Source organism: Panthera pardus, unplaced genomic scaffold (assembly GCF_024362965.1).
Source record: "Panthera pardus isolate Hobbes unplaced genomic scaffold, ASM2436296v1 HiC_scaffold_15, whole genome shotgun sequence".
Taxonomy (NCBI): Eukaryota; Metazoa; Chordata; class Mammalia; order Carnivora; family Felidae; genus Panthera; species Panthera pardus.
The window spans coordinates 31,815,103-31,827,217 of record NW_026526710.1 but is presented as its reverse complement, the minus strand read 5'-3'; the positions used below and the strand labels follow the sequence as shown (position 1 = coordinate 31,827,217).

General features: G+C 44.7%; 1 protein-coding gene across 2 annotated transcripts in view; it reads right to left on the bottom strand.

Annotated features, from left to right (window-relative positions):
* LAMA1 (laminin subunit alpha 1) overlaps nt 1-12,115 on the bottom strand; it is a 168,552-nt gene that overhangs the window by 54,011 nt on the left and 102,426 nt on the right. For both annotated transcript variants that reach the window (XM_053902399.1, XM_053902400.1), the window contains exons 28-30: nt 11,554-11,674; nt 9,473-9,610; nt 3,667-3,788 (exon numbers count right to left, since the gene is read on the bottom strand). In XM_053902399.1, the coding sequence (XP_053758374.1) occupies nt 3,667-3,788; nt 9,473-9,610; nt 11,554-11,674 (381 nt within the window). The remainder of the gene's footprint in view (nt 1-3,666; nt 3,789-9,472; nt 9,611-11,553; nt 11,675-12,115) is intronic.

The window sequence follows — 12,115 nt, the reverse complement described above, 5'->3', positions numbered from 1 at the left end:
GGAAAACAAACATGTGACCAACACTATCGCATGCATCTGTCATATCCAAAAGATATTCCTCGCACACCCAGCCAGTGACAATCATGTGGGCGCAGAGGCCAAGAATTGACAGATTACAACGAATCTGTACGATCACACACATTACAGCAAGTTAGTCACCGAACAAGAAAGCTTTCCAGGTGAAAAGGGTCTTGTTCTGAGGTTGAAGGGCATTATCACCTGGCTTATTAGATGGAAAGGGGACTGGAGAGAGCTGTGCAAGACCCTGAACAAGCACGGGAAGATGCAGCCTGACAGGTGCCCGGTGACGGTAATTGACTGGAAAGGCAGCAAGGAGGAAAAGCTGGGCAAGGTCTGCACATGGGGGAGGGCGCCATCTGAAAATAAATGAACCCGAAGTAGGGAGCCATGTGATGGGCCATTAGAAGCAAAATGACAGAGCCATTCAAAATTTAATAATCCTCTCAGATCTTCTCAGGGATTTCAGCTTTTGGCTCCTTCCTTTCCACAACCCCTGCCTCCACATTTTCAATTATCCATGCCCCTTGCGCCACCTACAGGCTAAGATGGGTACTTGCAACCCGCTGGAAAAAAACCTCTGGGGTAGCCGGTGTTTTTGACCTGTGGGAGTTTCCGGAATGAGTGACAGGGTTCAGGGTCAGCCCCATTTCAGTTCGGACTTGTTTTTCCTCCTTAAAGACTAAAGGAACAGACTCAACGGAAACAAGATATAAGCAAAGTAAAGCATGTCTGTGAGGGTCTCTCAGATGCAGAGCTCACAGATGTTCACACCCTGTCTCTTACTACTGTGCACCTTGGGGGTGGTTAGGACCTTTTTAGATCGAAGAAGTAAAATATTCAAAAGTACGCAAATGTGCAAACTAGAAGGAGCTAGTTTGGATATGGAAAGAGCTATCCATATGTATATGGTACACACGTAGATATGAATTTTTTCCAAAATACCATATTATACATTGTTACATAGGTTTTTTTTAAAATATTTTGTTAATGTTTATTTGTTTTTGAGAGAGACAGAGAGACAGAGCATGAGCAGGGGAGGGGCGGAGAAAGAGGGAGACACAGAATCGGAAGCAGGCTCCAGGCTCTGAGCTGTCACCACAGAGTCCCATATGGGGCTCAAACTCACAAACCGTGGGATCATGACCTGAGCCGAAGTCAGATACTTAACCGACTGAGCCACCCACGCGCCCCCAGTTACATAGCTTAATTGCTCGTTTTTCCAACTCAGTACCTACAGATATACCTTATTCTTTTCTCAGTGTTTGTACACTATTTCACTGTAGGTGTGTGCCACGATATATAAAAATCAGTTCCCTGTGAGTCGATATTTCAGTTTCCCCTGTGATTGCTTGTGAGTATAAGCAATGCCAAAATATATCCATCTTTGCACACATATGCAAATATTTCTACGGCTCTGATTACAGAAGTAGAATTAATGAGTTAAAATTTATACACATTTTAACCCAAAAAGTTTCATAGTAATAACTATATGCAGGGTAGCTTAGGAGGGAGGCCAACAGCACCTCTCATTTGTTACCATCAAGCCTCAATGATTAAAAAAGAAAACTTCATTTTAGCCTACCAAAAGTTGGTATTTGATCTATACATGTTCAATGCCTTGTCAAACATTCTAAGCGATGGTGAAATGTTATTTATGCATTACAATTTCATATAAACCAAAGAGGTCTCATAGATATTCCAATTTCCACGTAAAACCTCTGGTTCTTTTCTGGGTTCAGATAATTCCAACATGAGCATCACGAGTTCAGGCAGAAGCTAGCCTCAGTCTCATTACTAAGGAGCATTTCTGCATTTCATCATTTCACCAGCATATACAGATTCTAACCGCCCCCCCCTCCCTTACATTAAACAGGAATGGAATTCTTCATATCGACATTCATAAAATTAATAACAATTCATCTCCAGGTACGCTGGATACAGAGGTTGGAGGCTATAATTATTCTTCAGAAAATAAAACCTGTGGCACAAAAACAGACACTCGGATCAATGGAACAGAATAGAAAACCCAGAAATGGACCCACAAACATATGGCCAACTAATCTTTGACAAAGCAGGGAAGAATATCCAATGGAATAAAGACAGTTTCTTCAGTAAATGGTTCTGGGGAAACTGGACAGCGACATGCAGAAGAATGAATCTGGACCACTTTCTTCCACCATACACAAAAATAAACTCAAAATGGATAAGAGACCTAAATGTAAGACAGGAAGCCATGAAAATCCTCAAGGAGAAAGCAGGCAAAAACCTCTTTGATCTTGGCCGCAGCAACTTCTTACTCAACACGTCTCCAGAGGCAAGGGAAGCAAAAGCAAAAATGAACTATTGGGACCTCATCAAAATAAAAAGCTCTGCACAGTGAAGGAAAAAGAAACAATCGGCAAAACTAAAAGGCAACTGACAGAATGGGAGAAGATATTTGCCAACAACATATCAGATAAGGGGTTAGTATCCAAAATCTATAAAGAACTTATCAAACTCAACACCCAAAAAACAAATAATCCAGTGAAGAAATGAGCAAAAGACATGAATAGACGCTTCTCCAAAGAAGACATCCAGATGGCCAACCGACACATGAAAAAATGCTCCACTTCACTCATCATCAGGGAAATACAAATCAAAACTCCAATGAGATACCACCTCACACCTGTCAGAATGGCTAACATTAACAACTCAGGCAACAACAGATGTTGGCGAGGATGCGGAGAAAGAGGATCTCTTTTGCACTGCTGGTGGGAATGGAAGCTGGTGCAGCCACTCTGGAAAACAATATGGAGGTTCCTCAAAAAACTAAAAATAGAACTACCCTACGACCCAGCAATTGCACTACTAGGTATTTATCCAAGGGATACAGGTGTGCTGTTTCAAAGGGGCACATGCACCCCAATGTTTATAGCAGCACTAGCAACAATAGCCAAAGTATGGAAAGAGCCCAAATGTCCAAATGTCCATCGACGGATGAATGGATAAAGAAGATGTGGTAAAAATACATACATACACACACACACACACACAATGGAGTATTACTTGGCAATCAAAAAGAATGAAATCTTGCCATTTGCAACTACGCGGATGGAACCACAGGGTATTATGCTAAGTGAAATTAGTCAGAGAAAGACAAACATCATGTCTTCACTCATATGAGGACTTTAAGACACAGAACAGATGAACATAAGGGAGGAGAAGCAGAAAAATATAAAAACAGGGAGGGGGACAAAACAGAAGAGACTCTTAAATATGGAGAACAAACTGAGGGTTACTGGAGGGGTTGTGGGGGAGGGATGGGCTAAATGGGCAAGGGGCATTAAGGAATCTACTCCTGAAATCATTGTTGCACTAGATGCTAGCTAACTTGGATGTAAGTTAAAAAAAAGTAAACTGAAAAATAAATAAATAAAATAAACAATAAAACCTGAAAGTATTTTCTTCCGTGGGTTCCATTTTAACACCCCGATACCAACACAGATACTTTGCTTTTGGAAAGATTCTCTTCAAAGGCTGTCATAATGAACACTTTCTCTTAAAATCAGCATTTCTCAACACACAGAGAGTATTAGTTAAAAGCCTGGAAACCAAGGCCGAGAATGGAAGCAGCCCCAGCTTCCGGGCACAGTTGCGCGGGCTCACCTGGCAGGGTGGCTGCGAGGACAGGCGCACACGGAGCAGTCGCTGGCTGAGCCAGTCACCTTCCCGAAGTACCCAGGAGCACACAAGTCACAGTGGTCACCAGTGGTGCTATGGCTGCAGTTCTGGAGCCCCGCGTTTCAAAAGGAGAGGAAAATCATGGGGTAATTGTTAGAAATCATCCTTACCTGGTAACACCTAAGTAAGCCACTGTCAGGTATTATTATTATTATTATTATTATTATTATTGAGAGGAAGAGCATTTTTCATCATATATTTTTTTAATATTTATTTTTATTTATTTTGAGAGAGACAGACAGTTGGAAAGAGGGGGGCAGAAAGAGAGGGAGAGAGCAGGCTCCACGATGTCAGCACAGAGCCCCACCCCACAAACCGTGAGATCTAATCTGAGTTGAAATCAAGAGTCAGATGCTTAATCGACTGAGCCACCCAGGTGCTCCTCTTCATAGGTTTTAAATCCTGGAAATACTGCCAGCTCTGCCCTGTATTCATCATAATGAATATAGCCTAGGAATTATTAATACATCCTTCTTATAGAAAATACACACACATACAATATGTATGCACACACATGGCTTCTAGAAGCCACCAACTTTCAGGTCCTTAAAATGTGGATCTAGGGGCACCTGGGTGGCTCAGTCGGTTGAGCGTCAAGCTTCGGCTCAGGTCATGATCTCGCAGTCTGTGAGTTCGAGCCCCGCATCGGGCTCTGTGCTCACAGCTCACAGCCTGGAGCCTGCTTCCGATTCTGTGTCCCCGCCACCCCCCTCTGCCCCCGCCCCCACTCATGCTCTGTCTGTCTCAGAAATAAACATTAAAAAAAATTTTTTTTAAAACATGGATCTAAAATATATACTAACTCAAAAAAACATCTGAAGCACACTGGTTTTACATATAGTTGGGGTTCATTGATCACAGGTGAGGGGCTGAAAGAACAGAAGTAAAGAGACGATTTAGGAAACAGGGAAGAAACTGCTGAGCTTTAATTTTTTTTTTTAATGTTTATTTATTTATTTTTGAGACAGAGACAGAGCATGAACAGGGGAGGGTCAGAGAGAGAGGGAGACACAGAATCTGAAAGAGGCTCTGGGCTCCGAGCTGTCAGCACAGAGCCCGATGCGGGGCTCGAACCCATGGACCGTGAGATCATGACCCGGGCCGAAGTCAGACGCTCAACCGACTGAGCCACACAGGCGCCCCAAAATTTCTTTAATGTTCATTTATTTCTGAGAGACAGACAGAAACAGAGCATGAGTGAGGGAGGGGCAGAGAGAGAGGGAGACACAGAATCAGAAGCAGGTCACAGGCTCTGAGCTGTCAGCACAGAGCCCAATGCGGGGCTCGAACTCACGAGCTACAAGATCATGACCTGAGCTGAAGTCAGACGCTTAACCAACTGAGCCACCCAGGTGCCCCGAAACTGCTGAGCTTTAGAGCACCACCAGGAGATTCTCGCAACAAGCAATTCATTTCTAGTTAAATTTTATGTCACCATTTCGATGACACGACTTATGATCCTGCCATTAAAATAGTTTTTGAAGCTACAAGAGAAAATAATTGTGTGGCATTCATTTCCAAGGTGAAATCTGCTTTGGCCAGTTCGATCACTTTCCACCCAGGCCCTGGGCACTGGCTTCCGTGTGGGGTGTAGGGACAGAAAGACAAGATGCGGAACACTGGCAAACAGAAGCAGACTTTCTTCTTGGCAGCCAGAGAGGATATACAAAGACACCTTTTTAGACCTTTGAAACGCTATTTTTGAAATCCTTTTGGTTAAAAAATATGCCAGTATTTTGTTTTAAAATTACATTCCTATTTCACCTGGTGAAAGTAGATTTTACTGGGATCTCCCAGGCCCCTAAAAGCACGATCTCTTTAGGAGTAAAATTTGCAACCTCGCTCTTAAAAAGAACATGTGTTAAGTAGTTGTTTTAATGATACACAATATAAATCTGATGAACAATAAATAGATGATGAACAAGTATGGATCCGATTTTCTGGTTTTCATTGTGACACCAACTCCAGCATTTAAAAACTCCCCAAATCCACAACGGATCGTGAGCTTCCTGGTTTCCAAGATCCTAGAGAACTGAAGACAAGCTGCCCCCGAGAGTGGCTGGGAAGTGAGAACCTGTTCAAGTCAACCGATCTGGAGGATGAGTCACGTGCTTTGGAAGCTGCACAGACAAGGCTGGTCAGTTTTTCAAGGGCAAAAGCGTTAAGGGTTATCTCCTGGAAGGGAGTCCCCAAGGAAAGGAATTCCCAGGATAGCTTGGTGTTCCTCAGTCTCCCCACCCCTTTCCAGGTCACATGTCTGACCAATCATTTTTAGGATACTATCGAAGTCCCAGTGACATGAAGAGGGGGGACACTATATGCTGAGTGACTAAATCAGATCCAAAATGGTCTGGATGCCCACCTACGTAATAATCCACAGGAAGTGCTTAAAAGAGATTTTGCCAACTAGAAGTGCACTGTTGCACTAAACCACAAAAGAGACCTCACAAGATGAAGACTGAAGAGGAAAGATAAGGCCCCAAGTTCAAAGAGCAAGGACTCGGTGTTAAACATGTGGACGGAGTGTAAGCATCTTAAATCAGCTCAGCAGAGGCAGCAGTGACCAGACTGGCAAAACCCACGGGCTGCCTTCATGGGACACCTAAAGTCAGAGAGAGATGCCCCACCCATACCTGGAGAAAAGGTGCTGGGCTGTGGGCATGATACTTGAACCTCAGGATGGGGAATGGATTCAACCATTCCATAGAAACATCAGGCATATAAACTAAGGATATTTGACCAGGAGGACTGGAGATTCAGGGCCGTTGATATGTGAAAGAGGAAGTTAATGTCTTACAAGTTATTTCTTAAAACATTGCCATCTTGGGGCGCCTGGGTGGCGCAGTCGGTTAAGCGTCCGACTTCAGCCAGGTCACGATCTCACGGTCCGTGAGTTCGAGCCCCGCGTCAGGCTCTGGGCTGATGGCTCAGAGCCTGGAGCCTGTTTCTGATTCTGTGTCTCCCTCTCTCTCTGGCCCTCCCCCGTTCATGCTCTGTCTCTCTCTGTCCCAAAAATAAATAAACGTTGAAAAAAAAAAAATTTAAAAAAAAAAAAAAAACATTGCCATCTTTCATGAACAAATTTGAACTACTGGTTTGTCTCAATGGCTCCAAAGATTAAAAGTGCACCAATGGGTAGACAAGCCAGGGCACTAAATTCCAGGAATAATCAGGGCTGCCCAAAGATGAGCGGAGCTCCCCATTGCTGGAGGTGGGTAAACATACGTTAAATAACTGCTTGGTGTGAATAGTGTAGTTCAGACCTAAGTCATCTTGGAGCATACGTATCCACTGTTGTGGACTGCAAAATTTAACGAACAAATCCAGGTGTGAGCTCTTATGGGTTCCAGGTAACATCTGGCAAACGTTTCCTCCCAGAGCGGGGAACTGTCCAAAAAGCTATCTGTCTTTATTGATACTGGTGACACTCTTCACCACAATCTTTCCTGGATTGGGTTAAGCAGGTTGTATTTATTCTTCCTTGGGTACAAATCAACCGGTCATTTGCTCAACTTTATTCTGGTGAATTTGGGCCAGGAAAGGCAAGGTAATAATTTAATGCCCTAAGAGTGCCTAATCTTGTTAAAATAGTTAGCTGTACCAAGGAAAGATACAGCATGAAAGAACTGATCAACTTTAAAAAAAAAAACTTTTTTTAATGTTTACTTATCTTTGAAAGAGAGACAGAGGGCGTGGGGGAGGGGCAGAGAGAGAGAGGGAGACACAGACTCCGAAGCAGGCTCCGGGCTCCGAGCTGTCAGCACAGAGCCCCACGTGGGGCTCGAACTCACGAACCACGTGTCCATGAGACCTTTGTCCCCATGACTGGCCAAGGGACCTTCCCCGCTAATCGCGTCTCGATTTAAGTTGCCTGAAATCAATCCTCCTTAAATCCTTAAATGAGATTTTCTCATTTTCTCGATTAGGACCTTACGTTTGCCTGGAGCAGGAGCTGATTAAAGTGAATAAATTTTTTTTAATAGTGTTGCAGCTATTTGCATCTTCATTAAGTCCATTTTACCGGGTAGAACTGGAACAATTCTTTAATTCCACATATATAATGAAGTCAGCAAAGGTTAATAGATACCTTTTTAATTGAGGAAAACCCTGCTGCGCCTCAGCATCGAAATTCACCTGCACACTGCGATGGTTCAGCAGCGTCCCTAGTGCGAATGACCTTTACAGGCCACATACGAAAAAATGCTTCCAAACAGAAGAAGACAGGTCTAGAGTGGCTGCAGGTCGGCTGGGAGCCCCCTGTCCTAATTTCCCTGTCCTGTTCCTTGTGATTAAGCCACACCTGGGACCTTTACGGCTTCAGGTATGTCTTTCTCGGTGGGCAGCTCATTTCCTGTCAATGAGTTATTTTACTTGAGGTAAGTTAGTCTTGGCGCAATTTATACGAGTAACCCATGTTTCTCCAAGAATTATTATTTTAAAAATGAGATTTCCAGAGCGGGGAAAGAATATCAGGTTATTCTACGCTATCAATAAGGCCTTGTCAGCTTAAGCAAAATCACAGACACAAGAGTTTGTCCTCAGCAAGGCCTCAAGACTTCCATCTGGCCCACGTGTTCCTTTTCGGTGACCAGAATTCTCCTTAGGTTTCCGGGACCGATCTTGGTCTAGGCTGTTAAAAAGAGAACCATGGGCCCAAAATGGCACCACTTAGGCCAAGACGCCAAACTGGACCTAATACCTAGCCTGACTACAGTTTCAGTCTCCCCCAGAAACGTATTTGACCAGTCAGTCGGGAATTTTCTCATCAGCACCAGTGAGGTACCCTGTCATGTAGGCCCTTCTCTATCCCCAAAAAAGGAAGAGGAGGTGACCCACCTCATCAGACTCCCTGCCCTCCCCCCAGTGGAAAGTGACCTTGCCTCTGGAGCAATCCTTTCTTTTTGATAATAACTTCCTTGCCCCACCCTCCCTCCTAAAAAATTTCTATTTTGTATAACTCCTTGGAGCTCCCCTCTACTCAACAGATGGGATTGCCCCCCCCCCCCAATTCACGAATCCCTCAGTAAAGCCAGGTATATCCTCAACTTCTGCATTTTGAATTTTGTGTTTTAAAAACAAGGGAAAGGTATCTCAGAACCGAACGCATACGAAGACATCCAAGAAATTAAGTATTATTAATTTTTTTTTAAAGTGATCTTTGAGAGAGAGAGAGAGAGAGACAGAGCACGAGCAGGGGAGGGGCAGAGAGAGAGAGGGAGACACAGAATCCGAAGGAGGCTCCAGGCTCCGAGCGCTCAGCACAGAGCCCGACACGGGGCTGGAACCCACAAACCGTGAGATCAGGACCTGGGCTGAAGTCAGATGCTTAACCGACTGAGCCACCCAGGCGCCCCGAAAATAAGTTTTTTTAAAAAAAAAAAATTGCGAGGAGAGAAATAAATCTGCGATGCTGGCATTAACTTATTTTAAAACCTCCAGGTGACCCTCCCGGTTCTGGGACACAAAGGTCTCGTCTACCCTCACCATAACCACCAGTACTGCAAGTACATGTAACTAATTCCCCAGTTGGTACCCACACACGAATTCACAGAACTAAAACTTACACAAGACTTCGCACTGACAGCATCAGACCTCTTAGCCTTTTGGAAGGAAATTTATGTGTAGTTTACACTAAATATAAGCTCCCTCTAACCCAAGATCTTTATAGGACTCTGGACCAGAAATCCAAAGACTCTGTGCCTCCTCTAATCAGCCACACAAACACACGTACCAGGCACTTGCCAGTTTCGGGGTCACAGGCATCGCTGTGGTTGTTGCAACTGCAGGGCACACAAGGAGCGAGCAGAGGGCGGGGTCCCCGGCCACCACCTTGCGGCAGCTCCCCTCTGTGGTAACCAGGTGCGCAGTCCTGAGCGGATGCAAAAGGAAATGGACATGATTACACAATGGGCGAAGGACGTGTAGCCAGTCTGACACCAATTCCGCTTCTGAGCCGCAGCTCTGATCAGTACATTCTGCGGCCAGCTCTTTGTGTGGGTTTGTTTTCCCCCCACGCCAAGCAACGTCTGGACACCAGCTGGGTGTCTGACAATTTAATTCTCACACTGCCTACCTGGAGATAGCATCAGATCTCACAGGTTAAGGGCTCAGTTCTGGAAGTCTGCCCCTCCCCCCCCCCACTACAGATGCCAATCACAAATCCAGGCTGTCACCCGTGTTTCTGACAACCAGCTATAGATTGGAGGCTCCAACAACTCCCTCCTGGAGTTTAATTAATTTGCCAGAGTGGAGCTCAGAACTGGATCACTGGTTTATTATAAAAGAATGTAACTCAGAAATAACCAGATGCGAGAGATGCAGAGGGCATGATACGGGGAAGGGGCTTGGAGCTGCCATGCCCTCTCCTGGTTCACCAAGCGTTGACAAACTAGGAAGCTCTCTGAACTCTATCCTGGTTTTTTTTTATGTTTATTTATTTTTGAGAGAGAGAGAGTGAGCAAAAACAGAGTATGAGCTGGGGAGAGGCAGAGAGAGATGGAGAGAGAATCCGCAGCAGCTCCAGGCTCTGGGCTGTCAGCACAGAGCCCGACGTGAGGCTCAAATCCACGAACCATGAGATCGTGACCTGAGCCAAAGTCAGACGCTTAACGGACTGAGCCACCCAGCGCCCCTATCCTTCTGGGTTTTTACGGAGTCTTCCTTAACATAGGCACGATTGAGAAAATCACTGGCCCCTGGAAACTGATTCAACCTCTAGTCCCTCCCCTCTCCCCTGAGGTCTGGGGGTAAGACTGTAAGTCCTCCAACCACATGGCGGGTTCTTCTGGTGACCAGCCTCCATCCTTACATGATCTAGGAGCTTTCCAAAAGTCACCTCATTAACATAACAAAAGACACATTTACAGATCTCATCACTTAGGAGATTCCAAGCATTTAAGAACTCTGTGCTAGGAATAGGGGATAAAGACCAAATACATCTTTCTTCTGATAAATGACAGTATCACAACTTGACTAAACATTTCTCCAAAGATGATACAATGGCTAATAAGCACCTGGAAAGACGCTCAACCTCACCCATCGTTAGGGAACTGCAAATCAAAACCACAATGAGATACTACCTCACACCCACCAGGAGAACTACCATCAAAAAACCAGCAAATAATCAGAGTTGTCAAGGATGCGGCAAAAGTGGAACGCTTGTGCACCGTGAGCGGGAATAGAAAATGCCGCAGTGCTGTGGAAAACAGTAGGGCAGCTCCTCAAAAAAGTTAAAAACAGAATTACCACATGACCGAGCAATTCTACTTTTGGGTATAAACCCCAAAGGACTGAAATCAGGGTCTTGGAGAGATACACGTGGCCATATTCACGGCAGCATTATTCACAACAGGCAAAACGGTCAACGCAGTATCCATTAGGCTAGCCAGTCATAAATGAGAAATACTGCAGGATTCCATTTAAATGAAGGACCTAGCGTGGTCAAATTCGGAGACAGAAAGGTGATTGCCGGGCTGTGGGCAGGGAGACTGGGGAGTTCCCGTGTAATGGGTACAGAGTTTTAGGTTTGCAAGTTGAAGAATCCTGGAGGTTGGTTGTACAGCGTGAATGCCCTTAACACTACTGAACAATACCCTTAAAAATGTTTAAGACAGTAAAATTTGTATATGCGTATTTAACCATAATTTTTTAAAAGAGAAAAAGGATACAATCCATACAAATTCTGATCACTTGGGAGTTGCTGTAACAAGCAGATCTCCGCTCAGAACCAGGTAGTGGGTTTTAAGCACCGTCTCCCTAACTGACAGAAGGACCCAGCCGTGTGCCCGACGACAGAAGGACCCAGCCGTGTACCTGACAGGAGAACCCAGCCGTGCCAGGAGGACAGAGACACTTCTCTAAACGGGATGCCGCCTTCTGTCCCGGCCGCAACTTGTCCGCCTTTTTGCCAACCTCCATGGAAATATTTGAGATTCTGTGAAACCACGAAGTGTGAGAGGGACATTAATATTTGAAAAGACGCTTTCTAGAGACCTAGCACATTACCTAATGAATTTGCTCACGTATTAAATCAGAGCTTTCCTGCCGGTTTGGGAGTAGCTCCTACACGATTATAAAGGGAATGTGTAAAAGCCCATCATTACTGTTATTACACGGTGAAGGTCCCCAGCCAACATTTTAGACCTTACAAACAAGGTTCCAGAAAGCACACCCAGAACTGGAAGGAGTAGTTTGGCCATAACTGAGCAGCTTTCTTTATGGGATAAGCACTAACTGAGCAGGTGACAGCATTCTTGATGTTATTACAAAGAGACGTCATCTCAGTTCAAGGGCAGAACAGAAGATGACAGAACTGTTTTGTTTTCTTTATATTTCATCCTCAGCTAAGATTTCACCATTAGGTACTCACATTTTA